The 24,153-nt window shown below is 44.5% G+C and overlaps 1 protein-coding gene across 1 annotated transcript in view; it reads right to left on the bottom strand.

The window, feature by feature from the left end:
• Positions 1-24,153, bottom strand: part of ADAMTS12 (ADAM metallopeptidase with thrombospondin type 1 motif 12) — a 118,509-nt gene that overhangs the window by 54,209 nt on the left and 40,147 nt on the right. The window contains exons 4-6 of the mRNA XM_035100561.2: positions 7,614-7,810; positions 4,884-4,967; positions 3,355-3,479 (exon numbers count right to left, since the gene is read on the bottom strand). Of these exons, the coding sequence (XP_034956452.2) occupies positions 3,355-3,479; positions 4,884-4,967; positions 7,614-7,810 (406 nt within the window). The remainder of the gene's footprint in view (positions 1-3,354; positions 3,480-4,883; positions 4,968-7,613; positions 7,811-24,153) is intronic.

Raw genomic sequence — 24,153 nt, 5'->3', positions numbered from 1 at the left:
TTTATTCTAAAAGCATCTTGCGGACCCCTCTGGCATAGCTCGCGGACCCTTGGGGGTCCGCGGACCACCTGTTGGGAACCACTGTGCTAAAGAATGATTAAGAAAGCCATTTGTGCACACAAATGATCCCAGAACATATAACCCAATGCATAGCTGAGTATATTAAATATACAAATGAAGCTAATATGGGTGTTCACATATATTCACCATGCAATGAACAAACTCTAAACCAGGGACTCAGCTCTACAGCTGCAAATAAAACATTTTAATTGTGTTTTAAGTGCAACATACAATGTGACACTACTAGATGGTCAATGGTGAGCCTCATGGAAAATTCAATGTATTTTTAAAAACGCTTTTAAAAAAAGCATTTTCAGAATGGTTTTTATATGTGTGTAGATTCCACCCAGGGTTTCCCAAACTTAGGTCTCCACCAGTTTTTGGACTACAACTCCCATTATCCCTAGCTAGCAGGACCAGTGGTAAGAGATGATGGAAATTGTAGTCCAAAAGCTGCTGGAGACCCAAGTTTGGAAACACTGGATGGGGAACCTGTGGCACTCCAGATGTTGCTGGACTCCAACTTCCATCATTCCTGACCACTGGCTATGCTGGCTGGGGCTGATGCCCAACAACATCTGGAATGATACAGGTTCCCCATCCATGATTTAAACGCACTTCCTCCTTCTCTTTCTCCGTTTGTTCAAGCTCCTTATGTTCCTACTGCTAGTGCAGTATGTGGTCCAGTTTGATCTTTCTTTTAATTCTGAGCAATGCCACTTTTTACTGGAAATTGTGTTCAGATGCTGAATCATTATTCTCTAAATGCGAAATGCATGCAGCACACGTCAATCTCTAAAAAGTAAAATAAAACCCGGGCAAACAAGGCCACAGATTTCTGATCATTATGGCAGTATTCACAAGCATGCAATTATCGTTAACGAGTGCTGTTCTTGGGAAAGCAATGAAGGGCTTGCGATTTTTAGCAAGCAGACAATAGCAGTAGGGACCAAAAATATTTGCTTTTGTGTTTTGTTCTGTTTGGAAAGGGCTTTGTGTGTTTCCAAAAGTGTTTGTGCTTCGTTCTGTTTAGTTTCGCTCATAAAAATGCTTCTGAGTACGATTTAGCGTGATTAGCATTATGAGTAGCTTATTATATGAGCAGTTAATTAGAATAAATGGGAATGTTCGGGTTGAATGAAAGCATCAGCATTGTGATTGTACTAGTGGCTTTAAAAGAGTGTGCTTAGATGGATATAAAGATCCATGGAGGCTGATCGCCGAAGGCTGATCGCCGAAGAATTGATGCTTTTGAATTATGGTGCTGGAGGAGACTCTTGAGTCCCATGGACTGCAAGAAGATCAAACATATCCATTCTGAAGGAAATCAGCCCTGAGTGCTCACTGGAAGCACAGATCATGAAGCTGAGGCTCCAATACTTTGGCCACCTCATGAGAAGAGAAGACTCCCTGGAAAAGACCCTGATGTTGGGAAAGATGGAGGGCACAAGGAGAAGGGGACGACAGAGGACGAGATGGTTGGACAGTGTTCTCGAAGCTACGAACATGAGTTTGAACAAACTGCGGGAGGCAGTGCAAGACAGGAGTGCCTGGCGTGCTCTGGTCCATGGGGTCACGAAGCGTCAGACACGACTAAACGACTAAACAACAACAACATGTAGAACTAATAGGACCTTATACATGTTGTCTTAGATTACCTGTTCCCAACCTGGCATCCTTCAAATGACACGATCTGCACTTCCATCAGCCTCAGCCAGTATGGCCAATGGTCAGAGGTTATGGGAGTTGTAACAGTTGGAGAATGCCAGGTAAGGGGAAGCTGGCTTACATTCTAAGGTGCTCCTCCATTCATGAAAGTGCGTTGATTTCTCTCAACTCTTCCCTCCACCTGGATGCCATGTGTCATATTTCACACCATTCCCTAAAATCCCCCAACCCCAGGCACACATATTCAGGAGACACAGGGAAGGAGGAAGCTGAGAATCCCTTTCCTGTGAATGTGAACTCTATTCCCTTCATGGGAGTAAAATGAGAATCCAAGCCACTGCTATCTGCTTCCCGCATCCGGATGGTGAGAAAGTCCCGGAGATGAGTAGGGAGAGAGCCCAGTTTCCTAGTCATTCTGGGCCATTTCCCTGTAATTTCCTTAACAAAAGAGATACTTCCTGGGCTATTAATCTCCAAAAGTCACTGGGCCAGGCCAATATATTTTGTTGCCTGAGGGCAAGAACAAGATGGTACCCTCCCATAACATGGGTAGACAGCATCCTCTGCTGTAACTAAGGGCAACAGGCTAGCAGCTTAGTGGTGAAGGAGATGCTCCATGAACACACAGTTGTGTCCTCCACCACCTCACCACCACCCCAGCAATTGCCTGCATCAATAGGAGTATAGCATCTAGATCAAGGGAAGTAAAAGTACCACTGTATTCTGCTCTGGTCAGACCTCACCTGGAATACTGTGTCCAGTTCTGGGCACCACAGTTCAAGAAGGATACTGACAAGCTGGAATGTGTCCAGAAGAGGGCAACCAAAATGGTCAAAGGCCTGGAAACGATGCCTTATGAGGAATGGCTTAGGGAGCTGGGTATGTTTAGCCTGGAGAAGAGAAGGTTAAGGGGTGATATGATAGCCATGTTCAAATATATAAAAGGATGTCATATAGAGGAGGTTACAGGTAGGTAGCCGTGTTGGTCTGAGTCGAAGCAAAATAAAAAAATTCCTTCAGTAGCACCTTAAAGACCAACTAAGTTTATATTTTGGTATGAGCTTTCGTGTGCATGCACACTTCTTCAGATACATATAGAGGAGGGTGAAAGGTTGTTTTCTGCTGCTCCAGAGAAGCGGACACAGAGCAATGGATTCAAACTACAAGAAAGAAGATTCCACCTAAACATTAGGAAGAACTTTCTGACAGTAAGAGCTGTTCGGCAGTGGAATTTGCTGCCAAGGAGTGTGGTGGAGTCTCCTTCTTTGGGGGTCTTTAAGCAGAGGCTTGACGGCCATATGTCAAGAATGCTTTGATGGTGTTTCCTGCTTGGCAGGGGGTTGGACTGGATGGCCCTTGTGGTCTCTTCCAACTCTATGATTCTATGATTCTATGCCACCTGAGGCAGATTCCTCACTCTACCTCATGATAGGACTGGCCTTTATTAACCCTTGACTCGTCTAACTTCCAAGCCTACAAAAAAATAATAATTCTACGGTGGGCATTTAAGCCTTGCTGAGAATCTTACCCTGTTACTAAAATTTATTCGGTCTCCTCTCTTACCGAAATAATAGTAGTTTAAAAAACGAAATCAAACATGGTGTCTCTGGCACAGTATCCTCTTACCTGGTAAGAAGGACTGCCACATCGTGGTGCAGTGGATTGGCATCAGTTTTGGGATTGATACTCTTTTGCCATTTACAAAAGCTGGCCAAGGTCTTGTCTGCGTGGTGAACTATTTTCAGCCCTTGCTAAAGAGAGGGAAATAAAAAAATATATAATTATACTGCTAGAACACTAATAGCATCTACATTAATGATCATGCTCAGTAAGGTAATTTAGATGTAACAAATGGTGCTTTTTTGTGTGAAGCAAGAGATGTAATTATGATAGCTGTTTACTGAGTCCAGAAAGTTGAGATAAAAAACAATGGGAAAAGAATACAAAACAATACAAAACAGAGCAAAACAGCACATTAAGAGGCCTTCACAACTCTTAAAAACACACACACACCAGAAGAGCTTAAATAAGTTATCAAGCAAAAATGTTTCCCTTTGTTTTCTGTTTTGAAACAAGTGTTATCCCTAAATCAGAGAAAAAGTGAAGCATAATTCTAGGGTTAAGAAAGATGCAATGTTCTTAGCAGCTAAGCAACCTTGTGGCACAATTTTTCAGAACGCCTTGCTTAGGACATGCTGAGAACAATGTGGATCCAATTTGGAAACATTGTTCCCTAATCAATCCAAATCTTTCCGCTCCAGGGTCAAGGTCTGAGAAAAACAAACACATACCGTATATTCCGGCGTATAATACGACTGGGCGTATAAGACCACCCCCAACTTTTCCAGTTAAAATATAGAGTTTGAGATATACTCGCCATATAAGAAATACGACCCAGCGTATAAGACGACCCCCCCGACTTTTGAGAAGATTTTCCTGGGTTAAAAAGTAGTCTTATACGCAGGAATATACTGTACATATTTTAAAGCTAAAACTCCAATAATCCCTGACCATTGGCCATGAGGTTGGGTTGATGGGATTTATAATCCAATAACATCTGGAGGGCCACAAGTTCTCAATCATGGAATACAGAATCACATTGAAAGTCATGTGAAAAGCACTTCTTCTTCTTTTTCTTATTTATTTATTATTATTATTATTATTAGTAGTAGTAGTACTGTAGTAGTATTACCTCATCATCATCATTGAAAGAGAAGCAGTTCACTACACTTACCACAAGTACACAACATTTAAAATATATACACTTATAATTAAATTATCATCATCATTGTCATAATGATCACTGATTTATTAATCACCTTCCAAATGACCATCTCAAGGCAATATACACTAAAGATAATTTTTAAAAAGTCAAATACACAAAATCAGCAGTACAGTAGACATTCATAGTAAAGACCTATTTATCCAGCTGTTGGAACATAGATAAGCAATAAAACATCACAACAGAACAACTTTCCACAGCACTGGTGGCATCCCACAATGCTTGCATGTCCAGTGGCCTTCCAGAACACCAGTGCTGCCACTGAAAAAGCCTGCTTTTGTCTGGCTTCCTTCCCCTTCTCTGAAGTCTATCAAAAAATTCTTCCTTAAGAAGAAAGTCAATGAAATGTGTAATTGTTAAGTGGGGGTCTTACCTCCTCTTCCTCTAGAAGAATCAGTCGAACCAGCACAATATGAATTGCATTGCCAATGCTTGGATCATGGAACAAGCCAGACACCTGGGTAAAGCCAGACAATATAAAGTTTATTAATTCATTTTTGGCAGCAATATCCCCGTCCCCACCGCCCCGATGATGGTGATGATCTATTTCCATAGCATCGTCAGAGATATGTCTGGCACTGCACAGAGTAACAAAATATAGGTCCTTGCCTATATATATATCGCATTATAGCTTTAAGGTCTTCTTGCTGGTGGCAACGAAGTCCTAAATAACTTGTGACCAGGTGCTTGAGGGACTGTCTTATTCCATACATACTTGTGGGCAGGGTTCGAAATTAGCAGGGTGCCAGGCACATTTCGTGCCTAAAGATGATCCATCTGTAAGCACATCAAAAAGTCTGGGTGCCATTTTTTGCACCTGCCTCACACTCAAGGATTGCTGAAATGTATTTGCTTTGAAGCCTCCAAGTATATGTTAAGGGTAGGCAATATGTTAAGGAGTTTAACAATAAAGTGTTTTGAAAACCGAAGTATGGTACCAATTAAACACCAAAGCAGTATGGTACCAATTAAACACCAAATTAAACATGTACTTTTTAAAATTAAATATTTTCTTGATTTACAGAAATATGTGCATTAACAATTTCTACTAAAATGTGATCTTGACAATGTGTCACTTATGTGAATTGTATATTAATTCTTACTTATCAAAATAATAAATAAAAAGTGTTGCTGCCCCCCTCAGTGGCGACTAGACATTCTGTTTTGGCGCCCACAACCCAGGTCCCAGAAGCCATTTGACTCCTAGTTTTTCTACCCCAGTTTCTAACACTGCTTGTGGAATGTACTGTGTGTGTTTTTTTTAGGAGAGGCACTTTTGACCATGCCACATATTACTGAGGTCCACCCGGTGACCACTTGGATCAGACGAACATCCGACAGACTATGCTAGGGATTGTTCCCCTGTCCCAGAATTAGCCTCTGCAGAAGCTGGATGGAACAAACCTTTCCTGGCTCACTGCTTCCCCCAATGCCCTCTGGAATATTCGCCTACACTTGATTCAGTCAGAATTACAATAAATTCTGGAATCTACTGCAGAGGGCAGTGAAGCCGTATGAATAAGCGTTCTAGCATTATCAGTCTCAATGGCAGATATCAAGGGGGAGCTTGCAACAGCTTGTCCTCAATTGTTGAACCCAGGCATGTGGAACCTGTGACCCTCCTGATATAGAATCATAGAATTGTAGAGTTGGAAGGGACCCTGAAGATAAATCTTGTCCTATGCAGGAATACGCAGCTGTCCCATACAGGGATTGAACCTGCAACCTTGGCATTATCAGCACCATGCTCCAATGGACTCCAGTTCCCATCAGCCCCCAGGCAGCATCCAGTGGTCAGGGGTGATGGGTGTCGTAGTTCAACCATACCTGGAAGGTCCCGGGTTCCTCATCCCTGCTTTAATTGCTGGCTTTATTTAAAAGATTTTTAATTTTTTTAAGGCTGCTTTTTGCCCTCACAAGACAGCCTCCAAGACACTAAAACACAATTCATACACAATCAAAACTGAAACATGTAGAACGCCATTAATTATATGTGGAAGTGCCCCTGTGCAGTTGAGCACTTATTCTGCCTTACTCGTTTCTTTTGTGACAAGGAAGTTCTAACCATGAGTTATGACATTTTGTTAGCATCCATGCATTGCATTGAAAAGGGATTAATTACTAATGGCTCTTGGCTGCGTTCCTGTCAGAGCTAGTTCAGGCAATCTTCGCTTCATGTGAGACAGGGGTAGTCAAGGTCAAGTAATCCATTAGGCAAGTGGGGCATTTGTCCATTGAAGGAAGGTACCAGTGACAGGACACATTAACAGGGTTTTCAGGTCCTGCCCACCAACTTGCTCACAACCAGAGATAACACAAGTTATCAGCCTGGCACTCTTATATCTGAACCAGGCCATAAATTGGGCTTCAATAATCTTTGCCACAATCCTGTGATGCTTTGAAAGCATTTGTTCTACTGCTGAGCTATAGTCCCCTCCCCACAAAAAAGATATGGTGCCAGGCAGAAGGGAGATCATTCCACAGATATATTTTTTTGGGGGGGGGCATTAGGAAAAAAAAAACCCTTCTCCCTTGTGGCAATCCTCCAAATTTCATTTAGAGGGAGCCCTTGAAGGACAGCCTCCCTCAATAACCCGAGGACATGTTCTGTATTGTATTGTGCTTATTAGTATTTTAATTTGTGTGGAGTGTCTTAATTGAGTTGAAACAGCAACCGAGAAATTTCGTTGTTCAAGCAAGGGGACAATGACAATAAAGATCTATTCTATTCTATTCTATTCTATTCTATTCTGGATATACATATGGGAAGGAGCATTCTTTTAGCTCATCTTTCCGCAACCTGATTGGGACCCTGACACATAAAGCAACATTCTCCAGCTACAACTTCCACCATCCCTGACTGTCAGCTATCAGCTGGGGATGATGGGAACTGGAATCCAACAACATTGGGAACGTAACAGGTGGGGAATTCTGCTTTAGAGATATCAGGGTCCCAGGCCATATACTGTAATGCTTTATTGTTAAAACCAGCCCTTTGAGTCGGCTCCAGAAGCCAGCAACTGCAAGAAAGGACCAGGGCTATGTGCTCATACTGTGTGGACCCCGGTAACACCCTCGCTTCCGCATTCTGTACATTACATACCATGTTTATGATAGTGAGGATATAGGATTCCACATTCTCACTTCCGTGGTATTCAATCATCTTGCTGTCAGCAACCACCAACGTCTCCACCCATCGTTCTTTGCTGACAGAACGGCGGGAGATGGCTTTCCCCGTCACCCGGTTCCTCTCCCATTTCTCCCTACGAAGCTCTTGCTGTTGGAAAAAGCTCAAAGTTTCTGAAAATGGAAGACAAAATGCATTGACTTTCTTTCCCATGTAGGCTTACTGTTATGTCACAGAAAGAAATGGGCACCTTTCTCCTTTTCTTGGAGAAAAAAAGCTCAAAACAATACATGGAATACTTTATAGGAATGCCTGGCATTTCAGAGCAGACAACTGGCATTTGTGTTTTAGAAAGGACTTTCAAAATGCTGGGGTATCTTCTCATCAACCAGGGATAGGGAATCTTTGGCCCTCCATATATTGTTGGACTCCAGCGCCCATCCATCCCACCCTGCTTGGCCAATCATCAGGAATGATGGGAGTTGCAGTCCAACAACATCTGGAGGGCTACAGGTTCTCCATCCCTACTATGAATATTTGAGAACAAACCCTGTCCAAAAACAGAAAAACACCAAAATATCATTCCAAAATGTGAAACTGAAGAGCAGTCTATCTATTCAGCATCTGCTGGAAACTTGGACAAGATTTCTGTCTTTTCTGTCTGAAAACGCACCAGGAACAGGTTGCCTCTAAATTCAATTTAAGAACTACTCCAATTGTGGGTTGAGAGCTGGGAAACAGCATTGCCCCATAGTGGAAGCCCTTGCTGGAGCAATACCTGCTTTAGACAGTGATTGCCCCAGTTATTATCCTGTAAATCACAGTCTCCGGAAAGGTCCCCCCCCCCAGTTCTGAAATCACATGTTTAAAATAGCCTCTGTGGTTTCAATAGGGGCTCATTTTTAAAAGCACACATACACAAACCAACTTCATCCACAACATTTAGATATAATTCAGAAGAAGACACCTTCACCCCAGTATGGTTCCCCTTCATCACTTATACAGCCCAACAAGACAACAACAAAAATGTACCGTCAACATACAAATCAATATGGCTAACCTATTCAAAACATCCTCCCTCCCCACTCACACAAGAAACTAAAGATTATCACAGCCGACCACAAATGAGCAATCACATCCTAAGACGAGTCCCGACCTCTCTCACCAACAGAGAAGCATGAACAAACAACAGAGAACCTGCACAAACGGCGCTGACGCCGAACCCCTACACATATCAAGAAAAACAGAAACATTGACAATCCACCACACCCAACTCCCCATCCCACCCACCTCTTTCCCCCTTCCTCATAATGTCTCAACAAGTAAGATTGATGTGTAAAAATGATGCATGAGACACTGCACTACCTTTGTAACCCACGAAAATCCTTAATAAAAATAATTATTAAAAAAACATTCAGATATAATTGATAGCAATCATATTTTACACTAGGAACAGCTTTGACTTAGCACGTATAAGCTGTAGAACAAAAAGTCCCTGTGATCAATCATAATAAGATTTCTACTGGCAACGTGTAACCATGTGATGGTTTAATGATCTTTAATGTCAATTCTGCCCAATCAAATATTTCATTTTGTACCCTTCTCTTCCTCATTACTGTTGCGTATTCTTAAAAAGACATAACATCACTTAATTTGAAAAGTAACGTACGGTAAATTGAATCTTTCATTCCAGAGACAATATAATCATGAAGTAACTGCTGGAAAGCAACATTAAGCCATGTTTTTTTTTCATAGAATCACAGAATTGGTATGTGTCCAATATGTCATCTAGGCTACCCTCTCAACTTGATACAGGAAATCCAGAGCTATATAATCCAAAACAAATAACTGTTTCCTATCACCTTGGCCCACACCAATAGCTAATGTTTTGTGGTCACTCCACATTCTCAGTCCTAGGTATAGTGTGTGTGGCCTGTCACTTTTAAGATTAATCCATCTGTGACTGGATTAAAGACTTTTTGAGGGATCGGACACAAACAGTGAGGATTGGGACTGTTACATCTACCTCCTTCAAGCTTAGCACTGGCACCCCACAGAGATGTGTGCTAAGTCCCTACCTGTACTCATTGTACACATAGGACTGCATGTCATCCATCCACAGTAATTATTAAGTTTGCAGATGATGCTACCATAATGGGCCTAATTGCAGGCAGAGATGAAACAGCGTACAGGGGGGAGGTTCAAAAAGTATCTCCATGGTGCTCAGAGAATAACTTGCACCTAAATATTAGTAAGACAAAGGAGATGGTGTTGGACTTCCGGAGGAAGAGAGGGGAACCTGCCCCGTTGTATATCGGTGTGTGTGTGTGGAGAGAGGTTCCTCCTTTAAATTCTTGGGAGTTTACCTTAGTGAGGACCTCACTTGGAAAATCAACATAACTCAGGTGGTCAGAAAGACCCAACAGAGACCCAATTTACACAGGGTCTTGCGAAAGAATAATGTAATGTTAAACAACAATTGATGAACTTCTTTTACTGGTCCACAATAGAAAGTGTCCCTTCATATTGTATTACAGTGTGTTTTGCTGGCTTGACAGCCACGGACAGAAAGTCTCTACAGAGGGTGGTGAATACAGCACATAATATCATGGGCTGTCCCTTGAGTCTGCAAGATGACATCGCAAGGGATCGTTGCCTTAGGAGAGTGAGAAACATTCCAAGGGATGACTTCCACCCTGGTCATCACCTCTTTAATCTTCTACCCTCGGGAAGGAGATATAGAAGTATAATCAGCCGTACCAACAGGCTAAAAAATAGCTTCTATCCGTGAGGCTGTTGAACAGAAAATAACATAGCGAAATTGACTTGCGAGGTGGTGTGGTTCGATAAGCACACAGAGTGCAATGAGACTGAGTGTTGGGGGGGGGGGAGGAGCCTCGTTTAATTGTACACAGGTTGTACAATGACAATAAAGGTATTATTATTATTATTATTATTATTATTATTATTATTATTATTATTATTATTACCTGGCTTGCAATTGAAACTCCCCTCCCTGCTCTGGGTGCAGTTCCCTCTACAGCTGAGTGGGAGCTAGTTGGAACCTTAGTCTTGCCCCCTGGCTGCTATGCTGAGTTCTTGATCTGTTTTTCACAAATAAATACTACTACGGAAGCTTTCCCGCCTCCTTCTTAGTATTAAAGCAGACCCATTGGAAGGTTTGGGAGTACCCTCCCCAGACCCAAGGGATGCAAAATGGTGTCAAAAGTGGGCCTACAGTTTCAGAAAGCCAGAAGTATTTCTATCAGAAAGCCTGCAGCTACTGCTGCTGGAAGCTGCAAGATGAACACATTCAAGCCTATTTCTGAGCTAAAATAGTGTTGTTGTATAGGTTTTCTACCCTTTAGCATGCCTTTTCTAAGATTTTTTTTTCTATTTCTGCAAACCTTACGAGTTCTCCCAAGCCTCATTTTCACAAAAAGTATCTGGGTTTTTTTTTTTTCTAAACAAAGGATGGTGTACTTCATGGAGGGAGCTATAATCAGTAGCATTAGTATTTTATGAACTTGCTTCCCATCAGAGGGGGAAAGTTTTGCATATGTGGAGACACATTATAGCCTACCGTGTTTCCCCTTTTTTAAGTCGTAGCCATAAAGTAAGCCAGGGCAGCAATTTTAAGCATTTGAGAAATATAAGACATACCCTGAAAATAAGACATACCTCCATGTCTGCCAGCTCGGGGCCTGAAACTGGCTGCTGCAGCGTGGAGCGCTCAGAGCGCCCAGGCGCGGGCAAAGCAAGAACATGGAGGTGCTGATCAGCTGGAGCGCGGGAATTAGTTGTTCCTGGCTCAGCTGGAGTGCACGCGTAGGAGGAACGCAGGAAAGTCAGCCCTGAGGAGGGAAAATGGCGTTTAAAAACGCCGTTTGAAGCGCCCAACTCGCGAAGGAAAAGCGCCCCGCCGGCCACCGCCCTGCCCAAACCAGGGCTCTCTCCCCTCAGTCACCCCCAGCTGCCCCGCCGCCGCTCTCCCCTCCCTCAACTGCCCCTTCTTCCCCAGCCGGCTGCCCGCGTTCCTCCAGCCGGGGCACGCAGCGGGGAAAGGGTGTGCGACGGCTGAGGCAAACAGAGGTGGCCAGTTGCCCGGGGGTGGGATGGTCAAAAAGGTGGGCGAGAAGGGAAGGAAGCTCCTTGCTCGCCGCCTCCTCTCTCCCTCTCCCTCTCTCCCGCTGGGCGCCTTGGCCCCGGGGAGGTGCAAGGAGCCGCAGCAAACGCGGAGGAACAGGCGGCCAGGGGTGGGTCGCTTTCTCCGCCTCCTTGGAGTTTGGGCTCCGTATACAGGAAGGAGCGAGCCCGGAACTGCCTCCCAGCCAGCAGCCCCTGAGGAGCCGCCGCCGCCGCCGCCCTCGAGCTTCTTTTCCCTCAGGCGGCTGCAGCGTGGAGCGTGCCGAGTGCTCCGCAGCGCCAAGCGCTTGGAGCGCCGGGCCGGGCCGGGCCAGGCCGGGCGGAGCGCCTGGGCCAGCGGCCTCCACCTGGCCCGGCCGAGGAGGCCTGCCTCCCTGCCGCCCGGAACTGGCGGCTGCAGCATGGAGCGCGCCGAGCGCTCCGCAGCGCCGAGCACTTGGAGCGCCCTCCTGGGCCAGCCAGAAAGCCTGAGCCAACGGCCTCCACCTGGCCTGGCCGAGGAGGCTTGCCTCCCCGCCGCCCGGAACTGTCGGCTGCAGCGTGGAGCATTGGAAAAGACTCCTGGATGAATCCCTCTCTCCAGGCAGAAGAGAAGCTGGGGGTTTGTGAGTTGACCCCAGGGCAATAGTGGGCAGTGTGGAGGGATGCAGAATGAAGTCGGGCAGATCATACCGTAATAAAAACCGTACCGGTAATAAAAAAAAAATACAGGTAATACACCCCACCGAAAATAAGACCCCCTGTGGTTTTGGGGGGTGGAAAAGTTATAAGACGGTGTCTTAAAAAAGGGGAAACACGGTACTGACAACTTTTTAAAAGCACAGGCTGTCTCCATTCAAAAAGGAGAAGTACTTTATTCAGAGAGCCTTTGTCCCCCGGTTGGAAGAAGGGGAGAATGAACTTTGTACTTGTTTCTTGGCAATTCAGCTAAAGTAACAAAATGTCTGAATTGGACAATAGGGCCTTGGGGTATCTTCAAATTAATTACACCGAGGCTGAGTCCAAATCACAGCTGACTCCATGGCTGGTGTTTGAAGCTGAGTACACATGACATAAGCCACAATCTATAGGTATCCTCAGCTTCTTCAGAAATTCTGTTGGATGCTCTTTCTTTCCCTCAAACCAGCTTCCTTCTGATTTGAAAAAGGAAACCACAATCAAGCTGAGATGTCTACATTTCAGGCAACTGTTGCACATGCCACACACATGCCACTTTCGGTGACTTGGCATTTGGTGGTGGTGGGGACAAATCAAGTGGTGGGCATCAGGCGACATCTTGCCCATTGGTCTGTACAGCAATGTGAGAATTTGTTTCAAACCACTAATGTGAACATAGACACAGAATCACCTGTGAGACTGAGAGCAAAGCCGATTCTCCCAATTTCTGCTGCTCTTGGCCTACTGACATTTACTTTCTTATGCCCCATTAATCTCAGAACTGGGGCCTTGGAATCTTGTGACTTAATTTCCCTAAGGCAAAAGAATCAATGGAAGTTGTAGCCAGCATGCCTTGTTTTCAAAGCGACTTCTTGCTGACAGAGTCATCAGCAATGCCAAGAGGACAGGTCATGCTGTCATAGTAACTCATAAATAAATGCTTAATAATGAGCATCATTGACTGAGAAATGCAGGAGGTAAATAAACGGGCTTTTTGATTTTTTTTTAAATAGAGTATGCAACAGTGTTTAACTTGTTGTTTTAATAATTAAAAAACAACAACTGAGTGCTTTAAAATCACAGTAAACTCCATCTAGCATAATTTTGTTCTATTTACTTCTCTAAAATCCTTTGTAGGGAGGATGGCTATGTGCCCCACTTTACACAGGACTGTCCTCTATTTGGAAATGGTTTGAACTGTTCAATGTCCAATTTAACAATAAATAACCCTAGCAAGGAAAATCAGGGGCCTTTACAGTAACCCAACAACAGCATTTGGACAGGAAACTGAACTGGCACACAGCCCAACTTGTCACAGTCTTCCCCCCATTGTGGTGAAATGTATTCTATTTCTATATATACTATAGCAATCAATTTCTAAATTTGCATCTATACATATAAATTGGCATATTCAAGTTTCATGCAAATTGGAGTCCTATTTGGTCCTCTTTTCTTCTTGATGAATTTTATTTTGGAGGGGGGACAACACATAAGTGCCCACTGTATGTGAAGGGGTGAGGTTTAGTGACACCATAGCTGGCCAGCCAAAACCATCACAGGGTCTCAGGACTATGTGACATCAGAAGAACACCAGAAGAGCCTGCTGGATCAGGCCAAGGGTTCATCTAGTCCAGCATTTTGTTCTCACAGTTCCCGGATCAGACGCTTGTGAGAAACCTGCAAGTGGGACATAAGTGCAAAGGCACTCTGCGCATCCGTGACTCCCAGAAACTGGTATTCAGATGCATGCTGCCTCTGGCCGTAGGGGAAGAACATAGCCATTGTAGCAGTTGATAGCCTTGCCCTCCATGAATCTGTCTAACTCTCTTTCCAAGCCATCCAAGATGGCGGCCTTCACTGCCTCCTGGGGGAGTTTGACAATGCATTGTATGGGAAAGGATTTCCTTTTGTCTGCCCTGATTCTTCCAACATTCAGTTTGGATCAATGGCCACATAACTCTAAATTTATGAGAAAGGGAGAAAAACTTCTATTGCCTTTCTCCATACCACGCATAATTTTTTTATGCCTCTTTTTATGTATCCTCTTACTCAAATCAAATCAAATCAAATCTTTATAGAGGTCATAGACCAGCATAAGGGGGGTGGGAAACTATGTTGAACTCTGAACTATGTCAAATTCCTTCCTCTGTTACCTTAGGTTACTGAGACCTACTCCCGATCAGGTAGGCACAGGTCTGAAACTTTAATATCCTGAACAACTGCCACCAGCTTCTAAGAACTTCTGTGTTCCTGGCAAAATATTTTTAATTTTTTTTTTGGTCCACGGTTGTCAAATCGTTTAGCCTGGAGCAGCGCCTCTGAAGCTCTTGGAAATACTGTATGTAGGAGGTACCCTGATGACTACAGCCTTTGGCTTCAGGGCTGGGATCATTTGCCAAATGCTAAATGTTAAGCCCGGGGGTGTTTTTAAGTCTGCTGCAAGCTTCTAGCACGCCAGACGGCCACCTCTTCCCCACATGACCACCCATTTGCCATATTTTGCAGCAGGGGTCACCGGGAGTTATTTAGAATCCAAATCATTTCAACATATTGCCCAATGAGTCAGGGCTCTGAGATCAATTGTCTATAATGGTTTCCAACTGCCACATGGTTTTCCATACAGCACAGAGCTGAATTGAGACCGCGTGACCGGGGGCCAAATCTGAAAACACAAATTGCACATATCTCAGGGCTTATACAATACAGTGAGCTGTGCATGTGGTAGCTATTGTATATCAGCATTGTAATTAAGCAGCCATCTGGTGATGAAGGGGAACTGCCATATTCCTTTAATAATGAAGTTGATTTTTAAAAATAAAAATAAGGGCACTTTAGTTTTATCTGCAAGGTGGCTGCTTTCAGGCCTGCGTGCGAGCGCTCTACCAAATTGGAGGGGGGCGGAATCATAGTTTTAAGGCAGGGATTTCTACAGATCCCCCCCCCCAAGCCTTTCCCCCTGGTTTCTCACATTTAATAAATTAAGCTAAGTTAGTGTACTAAAGGGCTGGGGAACCTCAGGCCTAGGGCCTGAATGCAACCCACCGTGCATCTCTGTTTGGCCCCTGGGACTGGTCTGTCTGGTCACTGCCCTCCCCAGCCCTGTAGCCTTCTTGAGTGATTTTGACTGCCTTTGCCATTGAACTCTGATGATGCTTCTTGCTTGCCCAGAGGGAGAACAGAAAGGGGAATGCGATACCCAACTCCAACATTTCTGATGAATGTTATTCCATAACAACAATAGTAATAATTTTATTATTAACCCTGCCCATCTGACTGGGTTGTCCCAGCCACTCTGGGCAGCTTGCAACATATATAAAAACATAACAAAACATTGAAAACAAAAAACTTCCCCACATACAGGGCTGCCTTCAGATGTCTTTCAAAGGTTGTATAGTTACTTATCTCCTTAGCTTGGAGGTCACATAACTCCATACCCTCCAAATATCTGCGGTGAAAATAGGGACGCCCTAAGGAAATAGGGACATTCCAAGATCAAAACAGAAACAGGGACGGCTTCTGTAAAGATAGGCTTGTCCCTGGAAAATACAGACACTGCACTGTGTGTAGGAACTAGCCTACTATAGAAAGGTAAGAGGGCAGCACCGCGTCAGCTGGCGTTTGTTAAAGGTAGTTTGTGTAGTTTCTTAACGCTGCTGAGTGTTGTTTGTTGTTGTTTAGTCGTTTAGTCGTGTCCGACTCTTCGTGACCCCATGGACCAGAGCACGCCAGGCACTCCTGTCTTCCACTGCCTCCCGCAGTTTGGTCAAACTCATGTTGGTAGCTTCGAGAACGCTGTCCAACGATCTCATCCTCTGTTGTCCCTTTCTCCTTGTGCCCTCAATCTTTCCCAAGATCAGGGTCTTTTCCAGGGAGTCTTCTCTTCTCATGAGGTGGCCAAAGTATTGGAGCCTCAGCTTCACGATCTGTCCTTCCAGGGAGCACTCAGGGCTGATTTCCTTAAGAATTGATAGGTTTGACCTTCTTGCAGTCCATGGGACTCTCAAGAGTCTCCTCCAGCACCATAATTCAAAAGCATCAATTCTTTGGCGATCAGCCTTCTTTATGGTCCAGCTCTCACTTCCATACATCACTACTGGGAAAACCATAGCTTTAACTATACAGACCTTTGTCAGAACAAAATAAAAAAATTCATTCCAGCAGCACCTTAGAAACCAAGTTTGTCATTGGTATGAGCTTTTGTGTGCATGCACACTTCTTCAGATACACACGAAAGCTCATACCAATGACAAACTTAGTTGGTCTCCAAGGTGCTGCTGGAAGGAATTTTTTTCTTTTGTTTTGACTATGTCAGACTAATACGGCTACCTACCTGTAACTATACAGACCTTTGTCGGCAAGGTGATGTCTCTGCTTTTTAAGATGCTGCCTAGGTTTGTCATTGCTTTTCTCCCAAGAAGCAGGCGTCTTTTAATTTTGTGGCTGCTGTCACCATCTGCAGTGATCACGGAACCCAAAAAAGTTAAATCTGTCACTGCCTCCATTTCTTCCCCTTCTATTTACCAGGAGGTGATGGGACCAGTGGCCATGATCTTAGTTTTTTTGATGTTGAGCTTCAGACCATATTTTGCGCTCTCCTCTTTAACCCTCATTTAAAGGTTCTTTAATTCCTCCTCACTTTCTGCCATCAAGGTTGTGTCATCAGCATATCTGAGGTTGTTGATATTCCTTCCGGCAATCTTAATTCCGGCTTGGGATTCATTCAGCCTTTCCCAATTTTGAACCAATCAGTTATTCCATATCCAGTTCTAAGGAGAAGAACATATACCAGGATTCTTTGGTGGTAGCCCTGACTCTTAAAGTGGTATAAGAGTGCTTTCAAATTTATAATGCTGAAATGACCAGATGTATCGGCAGGCTTATGAGAACCCCCAAATTATGCAACGGTATGTATAAACAAACAAACAAATGGAGGAAGACAAAGGGGTCAGAGATTACTGACTGGCTATTCGTATTTTTTTGGGGGGGGGAGGACACAGCAAAGCAGGGGAAGGAAGGGATGGAGAGGTTGGGATCCTGCCCGCACAGCAACATTTGGTGCCTTTCCTACTTGTCCCAGTGTAATCACAATGTCCGTGAATTTCTCTCTGTAGCCTGACAAAATTGATGAGGCTTCACATAGCTTGTAGTCCACTTCCTAAAATGCTTCCATGGCTCCAAATCTGGGCTTTAAAACAAAGAAGCACACACACATACAAAACTGCAGCACTGCCATGTAGACACATCGCCGACAAAAGGCATTTGGGAAAGAAAACTCTTGAATTGTTGAGCAGCCTAGACTAGGAAACTTTATAAGTGAACAGGGCATAGCTGTATTCAAGGCAGCCTCGAGAGTGTGCAACCATCTCCTCTAAAAGCTGAAACCTTATTCTGGAAACCAGTTTGGAAGAGAAAACCAGTGGGCAGAATTGCCCCTGTCTTGGGATATAACACCATGTGTGCAACATATGGAATGAAGCTGAATCACTGGACTTTGGTGCAGAGATAACAACAGATGGGAGAGAGCGGCCACTGGCTCGTTCCCCCCCCTTTTGGAACAGGATTCCGGAATGACTGCCTCTCCAGCTGCCGCAGAAAAGAAGCCCTTTTTGCAATGTACTCATCTACAAAAGCAATCCCTGCAGCTCTATGGATAACTTCATTAGTTTCCCTCTTCCTTCATTTCTGCAGGAGTTTACAGTTGCCCATGTGTAAGGGGGGGGGGTGTCCCATGGCTCTGGCTTCTGCTAGTGTGCAACACCTTAGTTGAATCTGGCTCAATATTTTTAGTATCATAGTAGCAGAAGCACATTCATAGAATCATAGAATCGTAGAGTTGGAAGAGACCACAAGGGCCATCCAGTCCAACCCCCTGCCAAGCAGGAAACACCATCAAAGCATTCTTGACATATGCCTGTCAAGCCTCTGCTTAAAGACCTCCAAAGAAGGAGACTCCACCACACTCCTTGGTAGCAAATTCCACTGCCGAACAGCTCTTACTGTCAGGAAGTTCTTTCTAATGTTTAGGTGGAATCTTCTTTCTTGTAGTTTGAATCCATTGCTCCGTGTCCGCTTCTCTGGAGCAGCAGAAAACAACCTTTCTCCCTCCTCTATATGACATCCTTTTATATATTTGAACATGGCTATCATATCACCCCTTAACCTTCTCTTCTCCAGGCTAAGCATACCCAGCTCCCTAAGCCGTTCCTCATAAGGCATTGTTTCCAGGCCTTTGACCATTTTGGTTGCCCTCTTCTGGACACGTTCCAGCTTGTCAGTATCCTTCTTGAACTGTGGTGCCCAGAACTGGACACAGTACTCCAGGTGAGGTCTGACCAGAGCAGAATACAGTGGTACTATTCCATTTCATTCCTGCAATCAGGTGGTTCTGTAAGGGAGTTTAAAATGGAAAACGGTGCTTGCTCAGGCATTTATGATACACACAAACACACACGGTTTAGCAAACCGCTTATCTTTTGCTTTAATATATCAGGAACATAGGCACAGCTGTAAAGCGAATGGCCAGCGAGCAAGGTAAGATTGGAAGAACATATTGAAGGCAAAACACCACAAAGTTGAATATATATTTCATGCAGAGGGGGCATTTGGCATGCTGTTCTTACAGTGGCTAACTACATGTCTATGGAAAGCCCCAAAGCAGAACCTAAGAACAACAGAACTCATGATTCTCAGCAACTGGCATTCAGAGACATACTGTATTGCCTCCAGTAAAGTAATGTATTCTGCGTTATCTTTTAGGGAAGCAAAATGGTTATTTAACTAGCTTCGGCATTCCCCTCCTCCTGTGTTACTATGCAAACCATTCTGCAGAGTTCCTTTATATAAGCCAGCATGATGTGATATAATAATGATGATTAGTACGATCACTTACAAGCTGCCCTTCAGTATGATAGTTCTAGGGTGCTGTACAATCAATTGTACAATTATTATAAAAAGCTTTTTTTAAAAAAAAGATAAAAGTACAGAAACAGCAGCTATAAACCTAACGAAATCCAGCAGAGTGATACCATGAAACCAAAATAAGTTCTAAAACCTGCCGAGAAATATCTGAGCCCATCTGAGGACATTGACAAGCTGGAATGTGTGCAGAGGAGGACAACCAAAATGATCAAAGGGTCTGGAAACCAAGCCTTATGAGGAACGGTTGAGGGAGGTGGGTATGTTTAGCCTGGAAAAGAGGACACTGAGAGGAGATATCTCAAGGGTTGTCTCATGGAAGATGGAGCAAGCTTGTTTTCTCCTACTCCAGAGGCTAGGACCTGAACCAATGGATTCAGGAAAAACTTTCTGTCAGTAAGAGCTGTTAAACAATGGAATGGGCTCCCTCAGGAGGTTCTCCTTGCTTGGAGGTTTTTAAGCAGAGGTTGGATGGCCATCTGTCATGGATGCTTGAGATTGCATTGGTTGGACTACAAGACTTTGGGGTCCCTTCCAACTCTCTGATTCTCTGAAAGCACTCTTATACCACATTAAGAGTCATAGGTAAAGGTAAAGGGACCCCTGACCATTAGGTCCAGTCGTGGACAACTCTGGGGTGGCGGCGCTCATCTCGCTTTACTGGCAGAGGGAGCCGGCATACAGCTTCTGGGTCATGTGGCCAGCATGACTAAGCCACTTCTGGTAAACCAGAGCAGCACATGGAAACACCGTTTACCTTCCCGCTGGAGCGGTACCTATTTAACTACTTGCACTTTGATGTGCTTTCAAACTGCTAGGTTGGCAGGAGGAGGGACCGAGCAACGGGAGCTCACCCCGTCGCGGGGATTCGAACCGCCAATCTTCTGATTGGCAAGCCCTAGGCTCTGTGGTTTAGACCACAGCGCCACCCACGTCCCTTATTAAGAGTCACGGCTTCCCCCAAAGAATGTTGGGAACTGACGTTTGTTAAGGGTGCTGACGTCACAAATCCACAGTTCCCAGCACCTTGAACATACTACAATTCCCAGCATTATCCAGGGTGGTTACAGTGGTATAAGAGTGGTTTGGATGCATGGTGTGGATGTGACAAGAGTTTGTGGCAAATCTTTCACTCACTGCAACAGGAATAACAAGCAGTGTCTGTCACATCTTGCTGTCTTAAGTGTGTGTGCTTTGCAAAACCAACAACACACACCACAGAACGCTATCTTATGCAGAGACTTTTCTTTTGCCATTTTTCTCACTTTCAAACAGTAAGGGAGAAATGATCGGGAAAGATAATGCTTGCAAGGAAGAATAATTAAAGTCGTTTCAACATTGTTCCAGCGAAAGCTGAAATTGTATAGGGAGCTCATATGCTTATTGCAACAATTTTCATGAAGATGACAGAGCTTGTGCACAGCTAATCAAACTTGTAATCTTGCAAAGAAAACAGCAATGATGAGAATGCATCCCAAATCCTGGCACTTCTAATTTCCAACATGCTATCATCTTCTTAATTTCAAGGAACATATTGCTTTCTTCTGTGACAATGATGGTGGTGATGACTGAATATTGAGAACTGTACACTCATTAATTTCCCAGAGACCTGCAATCAAGTTCCTTTTTAACAACTCACACAACACCTTCTCCCACTGCCTAGAGTGGGGGTGGGGAACCTTTGGGTTCCTTAGCTAGTTGCAGACATGATTTGGATAAGATTGAACACGTGCAGAGGGAACAGCATCCTGGTAGCAGACTCTGCTTATACAATGTGTTTCTATGCCTGAAACAAACCCTTACACATACCAGACATTCAAATAAGAGATCACCACATCCCACACATCCATGCTACCTGAAAAAGTCAGCATTGCATGCCCACTGAGCATGCCCAGTCTTCGCTGGTTTTGGGGTCGACCATGCCTAGCACCTTTTTCTTAAAAAAATTTGGACTCCTGGCTTACTCCTGAACAAATTCTCTTGGTTCATCCTTTATCCCTGGCTTGTTCCTCGCTCCTGCCTTGGCCCTTTGTGTGCTCGACTGCTGACTTGTCCCCCCAGCTTCTGGTTCTCCGTCCCTGGCTCACTTCAGTGTGCGGGCCAATCGCTCAACCCCAATGCTGCTCTGAGCCCAGAAGCTCCTGCAGAAGCACATGGGATGACCTCTCCAAACAATGTGCTCCAGTTATCAGAAAGTTAAGAATTATGGATGTTGATGTATTGACACGCTAGGGCAGGAGGGGGAACCTATTTCAGCCTGAGGGCCAGGTTCCCTTCCAGGCAACCTTCCAGGGGCCAGATGCCAAAGTGGGTGGCATTCTGCCTGATAGTCACCGCCATGCCCCTTCTAAGATTATACAATAACCTTATCATTATACAATCATGTGATAATAAGGGATAATTGTACAATTTATGGTCATCTGCATGTGCTTCCTTTCAGAAAGAGCTACAAATATATGGGCAAATATATTCTTTTGGAGTGACTAAGTTGGGTTTTCCATGAAGCTCCCATGACATTCCATCGTACATAACAGAACCTTCACACCATTCGCTTGAGATGTAAATGTGTTTCAGTTTTCCGACCTGCTCAGCTTTGGCTAAGCATGTTTTCCCTTTCATGCTGATGGAGCAACTCTAAGACAGTGGAGACAGGGACCCTGCAGGGAATCTGCTGCAGAAACAGTCAAAGGTCTTTCACACCAGATCACTACATCACTGGTTGTAGAGCTCTGGGACTTGACCCCATTCTTGTTGAGTGAAAAGGTTTCTGCAAACATTCCTGAGAATTTGGACTGGGGTGAAGATATGCAGTTACTGATCCTCCTTACAGATGATGACCATCTCTTTTCCTTCCAAGTGAGAATCGGCAGACCACTTTTCCATTTTTAATATTTATCTTGGCAAGAGATTTTTTTTTTAAAAAAAAGAAGGAAGTGTAGCCCGACTACAGTGAGTGACAAAAACCTCCATTTCCCCAGGCAATTAGGGCGAAACAGCTGGCCTTCACTAATTTTGCCCATGACTAATTCAGAAGGAATTTGACCCAAATGAGCTGGGGAGTCTTAACTAAGGGAGGGTGGAAATGATTTGAAAAAAAGAATTGCGTGTCCTGTCTGCTGCGGATTTGGCCCAGTGCCAATTTCAGGACAACTAGGATGAGGGGGGGGTGTTATTAGATCACGTACAAAGAGGAAAATAACAAGAAAGTATTTCATAAATCAGAGGCAGGATTTGGCAGTGGGTCCTCTGAGCCCCCTAGGCCTAGGATGGTAGGGTGTGTGGACTGCTGTCCTCATTTGTGAGAGGGTGTGAGGTATCTGCACTACAAATTTAAATCTGTTTCAAACCTGGTTTAAGATATGTGGTGGTGTATTAGCTAAGCATATGAGCCCAACCCAGAGCTCCTCTCCACAGACTTTGGTTCCTTCAAGGCCTGGGAGAGGAGCGCCCCCTCAAAAATCTGCGCCCGGTCCCACGGCCCCCCTGCCCCCCACCCCCATGCTACGCCCCAAGATTTGCCTTTCCATTAGAATTCCAAACCACCATCCAGAGCAGTGTAACCATTTAAACTGCTAACACGGAACAGGAAGATCTATTAAAGAGGAGGATTGTGGCTTGATTGTTTCCCCCATTCTCTGACAGCCCTCTTTGCTTATTTCTCACAATTACACTTGACAGCAGATGACATCATTGCTCTTGCTGGGGGGGGCAGTGGGGGTATCCTAGAGCTGCACTCCTTCTCTACTGTGCCACTTTGTCTTTTGAGATTGAGTGTAATGATCTCTGGCAGGCAAGCAAGCCTCAATAATAATTAACGACTCTCCGGCAATTTTATGTACAGTGGTACCTCTGGTTACGAACTTAATTCGTCCCGGAGGTCCGTTCTTAACCTGACACTATTCTTAACCTCAGGTACCTGTTATGTACTAAGCTTGGATCCTAGAACAATAGGCAAGTAGGATCCTAGAATGCAACAACTGATTGGCTTACAGGAGAAGACCAATCAGGCTCCAGGAAGAAGTTAATCAGCCTATTAGGCTGGTAGGATCGTAGAATGCAACAACTGATTGGCCTGCAGGAAAAGACCAATCAGGCCCCAGGAGGGAAGCAGAATCAGCCAATCAGATGGGACTCATTGTGTAAATAATGTATATAAAAGCCTGAGGTTTTTTTTGGGGGGGGGGGCATTTCATTCACTGTTTTACAAGCTGCAATAAAGAGCATGAAGTCACTACAGGACTCCAAGTATATTTCAGTACCACTTTAGCTAACGGGGCCTCCTGCTGCTGCCGCGCTGCTAGAGCGCATTTTCTGTTCTCATCCTGAGGTAAAGTTCTTAACCTGAGGTACTCATTCTGGGTTAGCGTAGTCTGTAACCCGAGGTGTTTGTAACCCAAGGTGTTTGTAACCCAAGGTACCACTGTATGTTTATTTACAGAAAGACACATCCAGAGCCTGGCTTCTTACCTGCTCGCATTTATGTTTGTTGGTCTGTCTGAAGTTTCGCCTTTCCCACAGCAGGAAGGATGCCAGACTCCTGCCTTTCCCTTGTTGGTGTTGACCTTTAAAGCCCTAAATGGCCTCGGTCCAGTATACCTGAAGGAGCGTCTCCACCCCATCAGTCTGCCCGGACACTGAGCTCCAGCACCGAGGGCCTTCTGGCAGTTCCCTCGCTACGAGAAGCCAAGTTACAGGGAACCAGGCAGAGGGCCTTCTCAGTAGTGGCACCCACCCTGTGGAATGCCCTCCCACTAGAGGTCAAAGAGAAAAACAATTACCAGACCTTTAGAAGGCATCT

The sequence above is a fragment of the Zootoca vivipara genome, chromosome 11 (assembly GCF_963506605.1).
Source record: "Zootoca vivipara chromosome 11, rZooViv1.1, whole genome shotgun sequence".
Lineage (NCBI taxonomy): Eukaryota > Metazoa > Chordata > Lepidosauria > Squamata > Lacertidae > Zootoca > Zootoca vivipara.
The sequence above is the reverse complement of the archived record's forward strand: the minus strand, read 5'-3'. Positions and strand labels throughout refer to the sequence as shown.